The sequence below is a fragment of the Triticum aestivum genome, chromosome 7A (assembly GCF_018294505.1).
Source record: "Triticum aestivum cultivar Chinese Spring chromosome 7A, IWGSC CS RefSeq v2.1, whole genome shotgun sequence".
NCBI lineage: Eukaryota > Viridiplantae > Streptophyta > Magnoliopsida > Poales > Poaceae > Triticum > Triticum aestivum.
The window spans coordinates 690,432,855-690,449,383 of record NC_057812.1 but is presented as its reverse complement, the minus strand read 5'-3'; the positions used below and the strand labels follow the sequence as shown (position 1 = coordinate 690,449,383).

At 49.5% G+C, this 16,529-nt stretch overlaps 2 protein-coding genes across 4 annotated transcripts; both read left to right on the top strand.

The window, feature by feature from the left end:
* Nucleotides 1–6,213: 6,213 nt before the first annotated feature.
* LOC123149363 (uncharacterized) lies at nt 6,214–12,562 on the top strand. 3 transcript variants are annotated; one of them, XM_044569003.1, is made up of 9 exons: nt 6,214–6,525; nt 9,101–9,150; nt 9,292–9,401; nt 10,393–10,675; nt 10,790–10,919; nt 11,068–11,213; nt 11,329–11,425; nt 11,511–11,580; nt 11,918–12,562. In XM_044569003.1, the coding sequence occupies exons 1-9, from the start codon at nt 6,252–6,254 to the stop codon at nt 12,150–12,152; spliced, it is 1,395 nt and encodes a 464-aa protein (XP_044424938.1). In that variant the 5' UTR covers nt 6,214–6,251; the 3' UTR covers nt 12,153–12,562. The 3 variants fall into 3 exon arrangements, with proteins under 3 accessions (XP_044424938.1, XP_044424940.1, XP_044424939.1); XM_044569005.1 differs by having other exon boundaries at nt 6,215–6,525; nt 9,325–9,401; XM_044569004.1 differs by having other exon boundaries at nt 6,215–6,525; nt 11,077–11,213.
* A 158-nt stretch (nt 12,563–12,720) lies between these two features.
* On the top strand, nt 12,721–15,738 carry LOC123149362 (pentatricopeptide repeat-containing protein 10, chloroplastic). Its single transcript, XM_044569002.1, has one exon. It carries the CDS (start codon nt 12,988–12,990, stop codon nt 15,421–15,423), a length of 2,436 nt encoding a protein of 811 aa, XP_044424937.1. The 5' UTR covers nt 12,721–12,987; the 3' UTR covers nt 15,424–15,738.
* The last annotated feature ends 791 nt before the right edge of the window (nt 15,739–16,529 follow it).

Here is a 16,529-nt window from a genome sequence, read left to right as displayed (position 1 = left end):
TATTACCGAGAGGGCCCAGAGATACCTCTCCGACATTCGGAGTGACAAATCCTAATCTCGAAATACGCCAACCCAACATGTACCTTTGGAGACACCTGTAGAGCTCCTTTATAATCACCCAGTTACGTTGTGACGTTTGGTAGCACACAAAGTGTTCCTCCGACAAACGGGAGTTGCATAATCTCATAGTCATAGGAACATGTATAAGTCATGAAGAAAGCAATAGCAACATACTAAACGATCGGGTGCTAAGCTAATGAAATGGGTCATGTCAATCAGATCATTCAACTAATGATGTGATCATGTTAATCAAATAACAACTCTTTGTCCATGGTTAGGAAACATAACCATCTTTGATTAACAGGCTAGTCAAGTAGAGGCATACTAGTGACACTCTGTTTGTCTATGTATTCACACATGTATTATGTTTCCGGTTAATACAATTCTAGAATGAATAATAAACATTTATCATGAAATAAGGAAATAAATAATAACTTTATTGTTGCCTCTAGGGCATATTTCCTTCATGCAGTGTATGTTTGATTCATGACCAACAGATAATGCTAAACCTTACATTGTCATACTTATAGCACTAGTAGAAAAAGGGTCAAACGTGAAGCACATTAGTGCCAGTTTGAATTTGAGCCAGCACTAATGGTACCATTAGTGCCAGTTCGAACGGCTATGCATTAATGCCGGTTCGTGTTGAACCTTTAGTACCGGTTCGTGCCACGAACCGGTACTAAAGGGGTGATGGCAGGCTGGCATCAGGCCGGGGCCCCACGATCACCTTTAGTACCGGTTCGTGTCACAAACCGGTACTAAAGGGCTAACCTTTAGTACCGGTTTGTGCCACGAACCGGTACTAAAGGGGTCTGGCCTATAATACCGGTTTGTGAGACAAACCGGCACTATAGGGCAATTTTCAAACTCTACCCCCCCCTCGTGTGTCGCCATTTCAGTTCTGAAAAAATCAAAAGAAAATGATAAAAACTTCAAAAAATAAAATCCTTCGAGAGGTAGTTATATTACTACATCTACTAGTTAGGAAAATTTGAAAACTTAAATTTGGACATGTTTTGCAAAAAGTGTAGGGAAAATGTAAAACGGCTATAACTTTTGCATACGATGTCAGAAAAAACGTATAATATATCAAAAAATTCAGCACGAAAATCCGCATCCGATGGAGACCGCCTACGGCTTGTTTGCAATTTTTTAGAATCCTCAAATTCCAAAAGGAAAAAAGATATGGTCAAATTTAAGTTTTTTTTAAATTTTTTTAATTTTTTTTGTTAAATCTGGTCAAACTAGTTATTCAAGAAGTATTAATGTTACTACATAATTATTCAAGAATATTAGTGTTACTAAATAATTATTTCAATTTTTTGAATTTTGGTCAAATCTGGTCAAACTGTGGTCAAAGTTATTCAAGAAATATTAGTGTTACTAAATAATTACTGTTTTTTTAGAATAATAGTTTCAAACTCAAACAGTGAAATGTGTGATTTCATGCTCAAGCTAAACTCCTGAGAGTTAATAGGATTGGCATCTTACTATTGTCAGGAAAACAACAAGTGCAGACTTGGAAACGAAGGAGAATAGAACCTGAAAGTTAAGCGTGCTCGGGCTGGAATAGTGAGAGGGATGGGTGACCGGTCGGGAAGTTAGATGATTTGGAATGAGTGATCCACACTTGAGCAGTTAAGAGAGGTGATTAGAGACTAAATCACCAAATAATTCAGAAAAATTAAAAATCGAAAAAAAATCAAAAAAAAATTCCAAAATTTTCAAAAAAATATTCAAAAAAGAAACCTTTAGTACCGGTTGGTGAGCGCGAGCTCACGCCACGTGGTGGCACTTTAGCGCCGGTTCGGCATGAACCGGTACTAAGGGGGGGGGGCTTTAGTGCCCACCAATTAGTGCCGGTTATGGAACCGGCACTAAAGGCCCTTACGAACCGGTTTTAAAGCTTCGTTTTCTACTAGTGTAGTGACAGTCAGTGCATTCACTAGAGGAGATTCATGGTTGCAGTATCTAATTTTATTGGTCTGTTCTAACTTTAGAATGAGATCAACTAGAGGATTGCATCCATGGTTGCAATACTAATTTATATTGATTTGATTTTATATATTATGAACTTCAATTTCTTTATATGCCAAAACAAAATCATCATTTTCGAAACGTTTGTCAGTGTTAAATAATTAGGCACATAATAAGATGAGATCCCTCTACTTCCATTCATCACAATTTTGTGCCTAAGGAAAATCTTGGAGGATATCTATATATAGTAGGCCTATTATGTTTTCTGGGTGCCATGTAGAATACTAAGATAAAATAATTTTAATTTTATCTTTTATATTCTTTTATGTTAAAGAGGCTACAGTGTATGCAGATCACTGAATATTATCCAAAGTGATTCTCCTTCATATAGACCAAACTATTTTCTCGCTATCCATGAGACACTATTTGAATAGTTTCCGTAACACGATATTTCCTTTAGCAGATCCATGTGTCGCAGCATGCAAGCAAATCAAATGAAGGAGTGGAAGTTATATATCAAGCAAATCGGATGAAGGCGTATGGACAAAGTTATATATCTAACAACCAACCATGTAGTTTACTATGCAGTATGAAAAACAGTGTAGAAAAGTTATCTGGGACTAATACTATGGCCTGATTTTGGTTTTTATCATACCAAACCTTGCTTAGGTATTTCATGTCACATTGTATAACAAATGCGCCCATGGCATGTAGATAGGGGCAACTTTTAGATATATTTCCATCCTGAGATATATTGAGTAATATCAGATGTTAATCAAAAAAGAGTTATATTAGAGGTTTGATCATTGAACTTTTTCCGATTAATTCCTTGATACATTTCCATCCTGATGTAGTCTCTACATTTCCATCCTTACACACACACGTGGAAGTTGGGGTTCGGCAAGTAGCACCACTTTGATTAAGTTGTCCTATTACATGTGCTAAACTTGCTTTCCTATTAATGCATCATGCAGTTTGATCTTGCCTTCCTACTAATGCATCATATGGTTTGATCTTTCACTGCTTGGCCATATTGATTGGACCGGCACCCTTGCACCAAGGCGCGTTCCCGATCTAGTTATGAAGATTGTAAAAAAAAGTGGCAGCCAGCGAGCTAGCACATGTCCTGAACGATGAGGCTCTCTTGATTATTTAAAGATTGATTTGATTAAGTCGATTTAGCGCTTCACCCGAGCACGGCAGTGTGCATGCCCACTCAGAGCATCTCGAGCCGTTGGCCCCCCAGGAGGGGCTAAAAATCGCCCCCTGGGAGCGCACCGGCGCTAAACCGCGCACTGGGGGCATGATGCCCCCCAGTCGCGGCGCCCACATTTTTTTGAAAAAGTCAAATACAGTGCAAACACGGCTCAAATTTAACGCAAACATTGGCGAGTTCGTTCAAAGTTAAACATATTTTACAAAAAAAGAAAAAAAAAACTAGTACGGGATGCCCCTGCCGTCTCCATCGCCGCACCTCGCCGCTCCCCGCCGCCCGCCTTTATAGTTCTACATGCCGAGGAGGCGGTAGAAGCGCGTGTAGTCGCCGCCGTCGTCGGCGGCGGCAGCGGCGGCGGCGGCGTCCCCGCCTCCGCCGCTGCCGTCCCTGCTGCATCCCTTCCCCGGTTGGCGCGGCAGGTTGGACGGTCTGGGGGCGTCATCGTCGTCGTCGCTGTCGAGGACGACGATGCCGTGCTCGTCCTCGCGCCCACGCTTGCGGGCGGCGATCTCCTCCAGGGCCCGGCACTGTCGGACCATCTCGTCGCGGAGGTAGTCGTCCCGCGCCCACTGCAGGGCGTCCTCATCGGAAAAGCCGCGCGGGGCTATCTCCTCGTACTCTGCGGGGAGGCCGGGCTCCGGCTTGGGCTCAACGAGGACGAAGCGGCCGGTGGGGGTGCGGAGTCGCCGATGCGGACGCCGGAGTTGCGGGTACACGCGCTGACAGGCATGTCCTGGGGCTCCGGCTTGACGGGGCGGAGGCAGGGAGAGCCCGACGAGCGGCCGGGCGAGGAGGAGGACGCCCCGGGCCGCTCCATGCGCTTCGGCGTCCAGGAGCTTCCACGACGGCGTGAGAAGGATGGGGAGCGGGGTACTCGAGGCGCGGCGTGTTGCCGCCCTCGATGTACTCGAGGACGGCCTCCAACGTGCGACCGGGCACGCCCCACCACCGGCGACGACCCTCGGAGTTGAGCCTACTGGAGGGCACGACGCCGTTGGTGACCTCGAGCTGCTCGGCGTAACGGCGGCGGAAGTAGGGCTCCCAGAGCGAGCTGTCGGGGACGTTTCGTGGCCCCTCCCTCGCCGCCCGCGGCAGGGACGCGCGGATACGTGTGATCTCCGCACGCCTCGCCGCCCTGGTGGGTGGCGGTGGCACCGGCACGCCGCCGGCGCTGATCCTCCAAGCCCCGGGCACCCGCATGTTCGGCGGGACCGGGTACTCGGCCTCGAAAAGGAGGCGAGCCTCGTCCTCGTGAAGATGGCGGCGCCCGAAGCCATTCGCTGCCGCGCCATCGCCTGGAAAGCGCTCGGCCATTCTTCTCAACTGGAGACGGCGAGAAGAGGAAGGGGGAGAAATGGGCGCGTCGGCGTGGAGTATCTGTGCGTGTCTCCGGCGCGCTGGCGGTCAGCTTATATAGGCGGAGACGCCGCGTGGTAGGCTTGGCCGGCGCGTTACGCGTGGCGTGATGGCGTGACGGCCGAGGGGACGCGCGTCGCCCGGCCTTCACTGCGCCGCCCATGAGGCATCAATGGAGGCTGACCGGCGCGGCAGCACGCGCAGTTTTGACATTGATTCGCCACGGGAAACGAGGCGATAAGGACGACGAAGCGGCGAGAAGAGAGTCGAGTCACTGACGCGGCTGGCCCGCGGCTCTTCGCGCCAAAAACGATTCGCCCAGCGCCCCCGAGCGACCCCAACGCGCCAGGTTCGGGTTGGGTCCGCCGGCGCCAATTTCGGCCCGAGCCGGCGAAAACTGAGCCCTTAGAGGCGCGACTGCGCCATTGTTTTGGCGCCGGCAACCGAAAAATTGCCTGGGGAGCCTTCTTGGGAGCACGGCTGGAGATGCTCTCACCTGCTGGTTGTTGCTGCCGTGCCTCCCTGCGTCGTGCCGATGCCGGCGGCTACCGGTCCTCTGCCGCGCCTTTGTTTTTGCGAACGATCGGTACTCTCTCAGGCCATTTTTTTAAGGATCTCTCAGGCCATTAATTAGCGATCAGATTACTACTGTCTTTTTTAAGGATGTCTAATTTTTTAGGGGTAAAAGCCAAATTTATTCAACACCAAACTAAACATGGAGGCCGGGATATCGGATAGTATATTTCTTTTAGGGGTATTAGATTACTACTTGTGGCCGGCGTACGGTGCTATCCGCGCCTTAGGGACGAGACTTGCCTGCTCCCCTCGCATGCGCCCATCCGTGCTTCCGCGTACGTGGTTTGATTTGATTGGAACAAAATACGGCCCGGCCCCATCCTCTTAAAATCAGAAGGGGAGATGTTTAGATTAGAAAGAAAAAAGAAAAGAAAGACAGTCATAAGATGAAGTGAAAGCACGGATGGAAGCATGAAGCAAGAGCAGGAGCATAGCGGCCTAGCTGTTGCTGATGTGCTTCTTAATGTGGGTCTAGGGTATATCAGAAAAGTCTTCGAGGTGGTAGATAAAATTGTTTAAGTGTAGTGGTGTGAGGTAAGTTCATTATGTGAACCAGAGGTGAGATTGAGCATCACTAGAGCGCACACGCAAAACAACCGAACGTTGCATCCGAAGATCACAACACATGCAACCAAATGCCATGCTCTCGTGTTCATGCTCTCGTGCACAGTGCCTGAGCCTTTGTGGCAATCAAACACGATGCACAACATGGTACAAAGCTCGTATTTCTTCAACCAGGCTCCAATGGGCTTGAGCCAAGCACCCACGGAATGCAAAAATGTCGTGGTTATCCAAATAGGCCCTGGGAGCTAGGGGAATATCCTTTTGGTTATTCAAATGCGTAACACGCCCACTGGCACGTGGGCCCCCAAATCCGGAGCGTTTCCGAAACCGCACCGCCCCAAAACCCGCCACACACCAAACGAAACGAACGGCACCCACGAACGTGTGCGCGACCCGGAACCGCCGGCCCGGTTTACTCCCGGGTTCCCGTTCTATTTTCCACCTTCCCTCCACTCCCACCTTCCCCGCTCCCCTTCTCCTCCTCGCCCGCGTCCCGCCCATGGAGTCATCCGCCGCGGGCGGCGACCCGCGCCCGTCGCCGTCCGGGGGCGCCACCCCTCCGCCCCAGCCGCCCCCGCCCCCGCCCAGCGGCTGGCTAGCGGGCCTCGTCTCCGGCGCCGGCCGGCTCCTCGCCTCCGTGCTCGGCCCCTCCCCCTCCTCCTCCCCGCGCGGCTCCGGCCCCGCCGCGTCGGGCGGGTCCGCCGCCTCCTCCCCGACCTCGCTCCGGCATCCCCGCGCGCGCGGCGAGGGCCTCCACGGCGGCGCCGGCGCTGGTATGCGAACCCTCCCTCCTCCTCGAATTACGAATTCCGTGTTGCCGCCTCCCGCGCCGCGGTTCCCGTACGGCATTGATTTCCGCCGAATTTTCCGCGTGACCCGATGCTTGGGCCGGTTATTCGCCGTGATACCGCAGGCATTGCTGCGAGCGAAATGGTTGATTTCGCGTTTCCAGTCATCAATCTCTCGAACGATGAGTTCGCCGAGCGTTCCGGATAGGAATTACAGGACGGGGAATCTGATGCTTCGCGCTTCCATACTTCATATAGCGGCAAATGTTTGATTCCTCGGCTGTTTCGGCCATGCTAGTGCATTTTCCAACCCTGTTCGAGTGTCTTCCATGGCGAATCCCCCTCCTCAAATTACGAATTCCGAGTTGCCGCCCTCGGGGCCGTGGACGCCGTGCCGCTTCAATTTCCGTCCAAAATTTCTGCGTAGCTCGATGTTTGGTCTAGTCTCCGTCGTGATCTCACAGAAATCCCTACGAAATAGGAGTGAAACCAAATGATTTCACATTTCCTATCCTTAATCTCTTGCACGGTAAGTTCGTGTAGCAGTTCACACCAGGGATTATAGAATGGGGAATCTGATGCTTCGTGCTTCCATGTTTCATATATGCGGTGACGTAAATGTTCGATTGCTCAGTTGTTTCGCCTTTCGGTCGTGCTAGTGCATTTTCAACTCCGTTTGCGATGCTCCCTGATAAAAGTCAATCAGTGTTCACTATTATAAAAAATGGCATCGGGTCGTGAGCTTAAGTGCACTGGCACTAAGTCACTAATTAACTGGTTTAGAAGACCAGTTTATGTATAACCCATAGATTCCTGTGCTAACCTTTCATTTGCACGCATGTATTTTTTGAAGTCCTTTCAGTGTTTGCCAATAATAGGTTCTGAAAGGTCATGTCAGTGTTCATAGCTCTAATCCAAAATACTACTGCATAATGTTGAAGCCATCAAATGCCATCTGTCTCATAGTTTTGAAGCCTCTTAGTTTTCCCATATTTATTGCATAATCTTCTAGCATTCTGTTCTCAATTTTGACAAATTTTGAAAAATGTGATTGAAAAGAGATTTCCCAAATGAGTTAGCACCCACTTTTTTCTCCATCCTTTACTATTTTCAGAAGATACACCTCACTTTCCGCTTTGGTACCTAGTACTTTCTCAGCTCGGTTCAGTATATTTTTGCACTTGCATGTTTTGTGTTTATTCCATAAGAATTTCATGCAAATTCCTAAGTACTATTGACCTATTGTGTTTGGTCCGTGCTAGTTTTTCCCCCTGTAAATAAAGTGTTCTCCAACTTAGTTGGCATTGCAGGATGGGAAATCTGATGGTTCATGTTTTTTTTAGGGAATAGATGGTTCGTGCTTCGATACTTAATAGAGGAAAATATTTGATTCCTCAGTTGTTTTGGCCATGCTAGTGCATTTTCCAACCCTGTTCGAGTGTCTTCTATGGCGAACCCCACTCCTCAAATTACGAATTCCAAGTTGGCGCCCTCAGGGCCATGGATGCCGTGCCGCATCAATTTCTGTCCAAAATTTCTGCGTAGCTCAGTGTTTGGACCAGTTTCCGTCATAATCTCGCAGAAATCACAACCAAACATGAGTGAAACCAAACGAGTTCTCATTTCCAGTCATTAATGTGTTACACGATAAGTTCGTGGAGCGGTCCACACTAGGGATTACAGAACGGGAAATCTGATTCTCCACGCTTCCATGTTTCATATCTGTGTAGAAGGAAATGTTCGATCATTCAGTCGTTTTGCCTTTCGGCCATGCTAGTTGCGTTTCAACTCTGTTCGCAATGCTCCCTAATAAAAGTCAATCAGTGTTCACTAATATAAAAACTGGCATTGGGACGTGAACTTTAGTGCACCGACACTAAGTCACTAATTAACTACTCCCTCTGTTCACTTTTATAAGACCTTGAAGACATTTCAGACAATGTACAAAACAGCCCATTTTGAGTTGTCTGAAATGACTTACAAAAGTGAACGGAGGGAGTAGTTTAGAAGACCAGTTTATGCATAACCCATATATCCCTGTGCTAAGCGTTTATTTGGATGCCTGCATATTTGGAGGCCTTTCATTGTTTACCAATAATAATAAGTTGGTCCTGAAAGGCCATACTCATCCAAAATACTACTGCAGAATGTTGAAGCCATCAAATGTCATCATCTGTCGCATAGTTTTGAAGCCTCTTAGTTTCCGCATATTATTGCATAATCTTCTAGCATTCTGACAGAATTTAAAAAATGTGATTTAAAAGAGAATTACCTAAATGAGTTAGCATTCAGAGTTTTTCTCCATTATTTTCTATTTTCTGAAGATACACCTTATTTCCCCCCTTTGGTGCTTATTACTTTCTCAGCTCTGAACAACATATTTTCGCACTTGCATCTTTTGTGTTTATTCCATAAGATTTTCAGGCAAATTCCCAAGTACTCTGTGCTAGTTATTTTTCCTGTAAATAAAGTGTTCTCTAACTTAGTTGGCATTATATTCAGCAACTCATGTGAATACATTATTTGATGTGCCTACCTGGCCATTTCTTGTATTTCACAGATTTTGATGATTCTGTGCGTGTCCCATCGAAAAACAATCAGTTAAACCAGGTATCCCACAACCCTTGTAATTTTTATCTTACCAATTACAGTCCCATTATTTTCTGAACAACCATTTATCACTTCTAGGAGTGATTCCTCAGTTATCTAAGGACTTTCCATTGCGTCATTTTTTGTTGTTGCTTTTTCTAGAGTGAGGAGACTGACCTGAAAGGCTATACGCAGGGATCCCTAGCAATTGTCTCAGAAATTGAGCCGAAAGATGCCATAATGCAGTTGCTTATGCAGGAAACCTACTCAAGGTATTATATATCTCTTGTTTACTTCCATTGATGTCCACCTGGAAAGTACTGTTTAATTTGCATTTTGCCTTGTGGTGCCAGCATACGGCTATTCTTATTTCTGAATATATATTTAAACATGGGGCTTTATTTGTACTTTGTTTCACACTGATGAAACAAAATGAAGTGCAGTCTTTCTTTTATTTTAGTTAATGCACTCTTGTTTGGTTTGACCGTTGTGAATTGACCATGCAACCCTAGCGCCCTTGTTTGAAGAATGGAATGGGTTGGTGCATCACTAGCTCGTCCTTCATAAGCATAAGTGAGGGATTAGGTCACCCCACCAATTTTGAGGGATCACCCAACGATGAATGAGGTGATTCCTCATCCGAACTGTCCCAGTGTGTTTCCAGAGTACCTCTTTTCTCCTGTCTTGGCATTCGTGTAAACAATAGATCTAAGACTACCTGTGCCTAGCTTTCAAAACTTGTATGTATACTGATTACACATACACAATGTGTAGTTCTGTACACCATTAATAATGCTTCAGGGCAAGCAATTAGCGCATGAAACATTATTTACATACACATATTGTATATTTCATTTTGGGAAGTGGTGATGAACATCAGGATACATGTTGGATTGTGATGTACAATTGAATTGGTGTTATTTTTTCCTTAGTTTCATAATTATCTTGTGTACTTGCCTATCCATAGGCTTGTAAATAACTATTTGTCTCATCAATGCATCAACACACAAAGCTTTTGTGTTTTCTCAGAAAAAATGATTTTCTAACTATTTTGAAAGTTGCTGAAATGTTTACCCTCAAGAATTGGTTATGCTATGTTAAACTGTTAGTCCAGCCTGCATCCTGTGATAATAGCAACCAAAAGTTGTGACTGGAAACTCCTTTGTCGTATAACATATACCTCTATTCTGGACAAACTAATGTCTGTTCATTGCTGAAGATTTAAACTACACTACTGATAGAAATCCTTAATTTTAATGTTAGGTCTGAGTGCAGTACACTAATAAAGATAATTCAAGAGCGGGTTGTGGATCCAGATTCAGGTGGAATTGCTGATGGTGAGATTGCTCTTCCGATCAGTTGGAAGGCTGACAACCAACCAACCCTTGGATATTCTTCATTTAGTCCAAATGTGTCCTTGCCTTCAACATCAAACTTTCGAATCCATGGCCATGGTTTTGATAATAGTGCTGCTGCCGACACAGTTCCAATGTTAACTCCTGCCAATCGTAGCCTTTTCAACGATAAAGCTGACAATATTCAGCCTGTGAGTGCTCTTTGCTTGTAGGGAAATTAATTTGTCATGTGTATGGTATCTCAACTCTCAAGCCCATTCGGTTATATGCCACCCCTGTTTGTCTAAGGGAACACTGCGCTGCAGGCTTTCAAACGAAGGTACTCTGTTGTGCGGGATATTCCCGAGGACCTTCGAAGAGTCAGGACAAAGGCTGATGGAAATCCGATACACATCACAAAATTTAAGAAAGTTGATGTTGTTAGAAATCGTCCAGGTATAGATTACAAAAGAGCTTCTGCAATTCCTTGAGAAGTGCCATTAAGCTTTTGTATTACTAATCATTTACAGTTACCTGTGTACATATTTCTTCATCGGTTACAATTTATTACAAAAGTTTCAATTCTGATAATATGTGTTTGAAGTTTTTTCAGGAGAAGGCAATAAACTGTTATCAGATGTTCCCCTTCTTGGGGCAAACAACTTAGCGCATTCTAACATTCTCTCGAAAGTTGAAGGAGCTAATGAAAAATTGGATGTCCCTAGCAAACCTCCGGCAGTGCCAAATAAGGTACTAGAACCCCTCTAAACAATTGATTTTCTTGGGTGTCTTTCTTTTGTATCAGTCAAATAACAAATGTAGTAATGCGTGCTGACATGAATGGTAATGTCAACCTTTATCATAGGATCTGAAGAACGGCTTTCCTTTGAAGTTGGAACCTTTGGATGGTCTTAGTCCGTTTGAGCAGAAGATGATGGACTTGTCACACCAAAAGCATAAGGGTTTGTGATCTTTGATTTGCTATGTCTGCTGGTTAGTAATGAGCATGATGCCTGACATCTGATGCTGTTGGTTGCTGTTGCGCAGATGCTGCATATGATGACTCAGGTTCTGTTTCAAAATTAATGTTCATGGGGGATATTGAGGCCACGCCTAGGTATGCCATATTGCACCTAACCTATTTCATTACTGTGGTGACTGTTCTTTTGTCATTAAAACTTGGTATTTTCATCTAGACCGTTCTATTATTTGTTGGATTGAAATTTGTGCTTGCAGTTGCTATCATGCAATGTTGTCAGCTGATCCAGTGCTTATTAGGATAGCCAGATATCATCACCATTTTTTTACTGTATCAGCAATTCAGTAATGCCTCATTCATAAGGAGCCACCTCATCGATCGTTTTTTGAACTGCAATTTCTACCATTAGCTCCCGTTTGTTATGTGATGTTAAGAGGTTACTAGGGAAGCAAGCTAATATGATTGTCCATTTCAGCTTGCAGCTACAAAACGGCTCCAAGAACCGCAGAAGAAAGCAATCCAACTCTCCAAGGACAACTCCGAGGGCCGCAGATTCGCCCGCCATGGGCACGCGCCGCAGACTCGGCGACGCTACGGTCAAGGCAGAGATCAACCTGCTAGAGCAAACCACGCCGATAACGATGGCCAAGCAAGATCCAGACTATGTCCCAGAGAGGAGGCCTGCCGGGAGGCCGAAGAAGGCCAAGTGACTTGTCCTGGATCCTGTTCATGGGTATACTTCCGCAAACTAGCTTCACGCGGGAGGAGGACCTTGTTACCGTTGGTCCTGACTGCATATTTCTCGCTGCCATTCAGTCTTGCCGTCGCCTCTGAAGGTGGATGGTGGCAAGAAATCTGCAGTATGGGACGATGATGAACTGACAGGGCGACAGGAATGCCATGGAATTTCAGTGTTTACTCCTGTAGAGACTTATGCCTGCTGGACATGGGTTATTTAGGTGTTTAGAGGGAGAAGGGAAAGGACAACATGCCTGCCATGTCACTTGTAGTATAACCAAGTGGTTTAGTCAGACTAATGTGCTAGTACATGCATGCATCATGGCATAGGGTGCACTGTAAATCATAGTTCCATGTTATTCATCTTGTGTGACATTGCTTCTCTCATGGTGCAGGTGTTTTCTGACACGGTCTCATGCCCATGTGCTGTTTTTTAGCTTCGATTTGCTCTGTCAGTACTGATAGAAGAATAACCGGGCACGCAGGAGCGGGCAGGTGGATCTTTTGACGCGCCATTGGTAGTTCAGATTCAGATCAAATGTCGATCTGGCGCCGTGGCGCGGCTAGACAGATATTCCGAGCGAAACGGCAGGCGGGAGGGCGTCGCGTCGCTGCTGGCAGTGGCGGATCAGATGGCGCTCGTGCCATCGTCATCCTTTGCCGCCAATCCCCGTCCACCCGCTGCCGCCACCGTATCCCCAAAACCCCATCTCCCCTGACTGGCACACCCCACGGTCGACGCCCCCGTCCGTACGTCTGCTTCCTGAGCTCGCCGCAGCTGACTGCCAACCACCCACCGCGCCGGCGATGGAGGCCACCGGCCGCGGGGTGTTCCCGAACAAGCCCACCCTCCCGCCGGGCCCCAAGAAGCGGGCGCCCCCGTCCCAGCAGACGCTCCTCCCGGCCTCCCCGCCGCCGCAGGCCCCCTCCTCGCTCCCGCTCGACTCCTTCCTCCTCCACCTCACCGCCGCGCCGGCCCCGGCCCCGGCCCCCGTCCCGCGCCGGACCCACCAGCAGGCGCCGCACCACCAGCACCACCACCCCACCCCGACCCCGGCGAGCTCCTTCCTCTCCCCGGCCGCGCAGGCGCTGGTGCTCGAGCTCTCCGCCACGCCGCTCCCGGCCCTCCCGGCCTTCCTCGCCGCCCGCCGCGACGACCTCCTCCGCGCCGCCGACCTGCCGTCCCTCCTCAAGGCACTCGAGCTCTCCGGCCACTGGGAGTGGGCGCTGGCGCTCCTCCGCTGGGCGCGCGCCGAGGGGGCCGCCGAGGGCGCCGCGCCGCTCGAGATGGTCGTGCGGGCCCTCGGCCGCGAGGGCCGCCACGACGCCGTCTGCGCGCTGCTCGACGAAATGCCGCTCCCGCCCGGCGCCCGGCTCGACGTCCGCGCCTACACCACCGTGCTCCACGCGCTCTCCCGCGAGGGCCGCTACGACCGCGCGCTCCGGCTCTTCGACGAGCTCCGGCGGGAAGGGGTGGCGCCCACGCGCGTCACCTACAACGTCGTGCTCGACGTCTACGGCCGCATGGGCCGCTCCTGGCCGCGCGTCGTCGCGCTGCTCGACGAGATGAGGGCCGCGGGGGTCGAGCCCGATGGGTTCACCGCCAGCACCGTCATCGCCGCCGCGGGCCGGGACGGCCTCGTCGACGAGGCCGTCGCCTTCTTCGAGGACCTCAAGGCCCGCGGCCACGCCCCGTGCGTCGTCACCTACAATGCCCTCCTGCAGGTCTTTGGCAAGGCCGGGAACTACACGGAGGCTCTGCGAGTGATCAAGGAGATGGAAGACGCCGGCTGCAAGCCTGATGCCGTCACCTACAATGAGCTTGCTGGGTCATATGCCAGGGCTGGATTCTACCAGGAGGCTGCCAAATGTCTCGACACGATGATCGGCAAGGGGTTGCTGCCCAACACGTTCACCTACAACACCATAATGACGGCGTACGGGAATGCCGGGAAGGTGGACGAGGCGCTTGCCCTGTTCGACCGGATGAAGAAGAATGGGTTCGTCCCATACACAAACACCTACAATCTTGTCCTCGGCATGCTGGGGAAGAAATCAAGGTTCCCGGCGATGCTAGAGATGCTCGGGGAGATGTCGAGGAGCGGATGCACGCCGAACCGGGTGACATGGAACACGCTGCTGGCGGTCTGCGGGAAGCGAGGCATGGAGAGCTATGTCACTCGGGTGCTCGAGGGGATGAAGTCCTGCAGGGTTGAGCTGTGCCGAGACACCTACAACACACTGATATGTGCTTATGGCCGGTGTGGTTCAAGGGCCAACGCATTCAAGATGTATGATGAAATGACCGCCGCCGGCTTCGCCCCTTGCCTCACCACATACAATGCGTTGCTGAACGTGCTGTCTCGCCAAGGGGATTGGACCGCTGCGTGTTCCATCGTAAGCAAGATGAAGAGCGAGGGTTTCAAGCCAAACGACATGTCATACTCGCTGCTGCTCCAGTGCCACGCAAAGGGGGGCAATGCCGCGGGGATCGAGGCCATCGAGAGGGAAGTCTACCAAGGTACCATCTTCCCGAGCTGGGTCATCTTGAGAACACTTGTGATCGCCAACTTCAAGTGTCGGCGGCTGGATGGGATCGAGAGGGCGTTCCAGGAGGTGAAGGCCCGGGGCCACAAGCCGGACCTCGTCATCCTCAACTCCATGTTGTCAATATATGCGAAGAACGGAATGTACAGCAAGGCGATGGAGATGTTTGAGTCGATCGAGCAGTCCGGGCTGAGCCCGGACCTGATCACCTACAACAGCCTGATGGACATGTATGCCAAGAGCAACGAGCCCTGGGAGGCCGAGAAGATCCTGAAGCGGCTCAGGACCTCCCAGTCCCAGCAGCAGCAGCAGCTCAAACCCGACGTGGTGTCTTACAACACGGTCATCAACGGGTTCTGCAAGGAGGGGCTGATCAAGGAGGCCCAGAGGGTGCTGTCGGACATGATCGCCGACGGCGTGGCCCCCTGCGTGATCACCTACCACACGCTGGTCGGAGGGTACGCGAGCCGGGAGATGTTCGCGGAGGCGAGGGAGGTGGTTCGGTACATGATCCAGCGCAAGCTGAGGCCCATGGAGCTGACCTACAAGCGGGTGGTGGACAGCTACTGCAGAGCCAAGCGGTACGAGGAGGCCCACGGCTTCCTCGCCGTGGTCGCGGAGACCGACCCGAAATCCGACCAGAAGCTGCTGGGCACGCTCGCCGCCCGCATAGAGAGCGCCCAGTTCGGGAGATGAGATGATGGTGACCAAGGTGCTTGTTCATAGAGCTGTGTTGTTGCGTGTTCTGTGGCAGATATGTCGGGTGATTGCCAAGTTTTGACAGGGGAGCGTAGCATATTTACTTGTGAAGAAGATGAGATAGTGCCGCACAATGGCACAGAACAGAACTAGTTTTCCTCGCATTCTTACAAAGTTATTATGAAAGTCGCATTCGGCTGTACAGTTGTTAGCCTATGGCAAGAGTCTGAATTTTGAGGTGCTTTGGATGTATCATTTGGCTTTGCAGAATATACATAAGCAGCAAGGTGGTGCCGCTCCCAAATTCTATTACCACTGTAAATTTTTATAAGATCGTTTATAGTCTATGTATGACAGTGTCAAAAAACGCCTTACCTTACTTCTCAGTTGCGGAAGCCTGAACGCAACCTATGCAGTAGCTGTGTCTGTCTGACCCGTCCGTGGAATCTTTGGGGAGCTCAAACTCTGTCAAGCCACTCACTTGGCTACACACTTGCACACCGTCAGGTGTGTCACCTGGCTGTGTGTTTGGCACAGATAGTTCTGGGTGATTTCCGGGTTTTGACAGGGAGCGTAGCGTATTTAGCTGTGGAGGCAGTGCTGCAAAAAATGTCTGAATTGCTGCAGGTGATGTATCCTTTGATTGGAGCCGGTTTCTGAAGTCCAGAGCATCCTCAGCTGCTGAAGCCTGAAGTCAAACTGTGCAGTAGGAGTAGTCAATCCTGCTTTCCGTTTACGGCCCCTCCCTCCGTGCGTAATCTTTGGCTACACACATTCGGTGTCAGGTCACACTTGTACGCCAGTACTTGGACAGTTCCTCGGTGCTCTTGCCCACACTATGCTACCCTACTCTTCTCTGCCCCGTGGTCACGTGCAGAGCCGGCGCTCTTGAGGCAGTGCTGGCCGACGATCGCCCCGGCCGTTCTACCCGTCGTAGTCCTCCATGGATCTCGTTTTCCCGCGCTCGCCTGTCGACCATCTATCGCTGGTAGTACTTCCTCCGTCCTGTACAAGCTGTCGCTCAAGCAGATGCATCGGAGATTCGGAGGAAGTAGTAGTGGTACTTGTAGGACAGCATCCAAGACAGGCCACGAGGGAGGAAA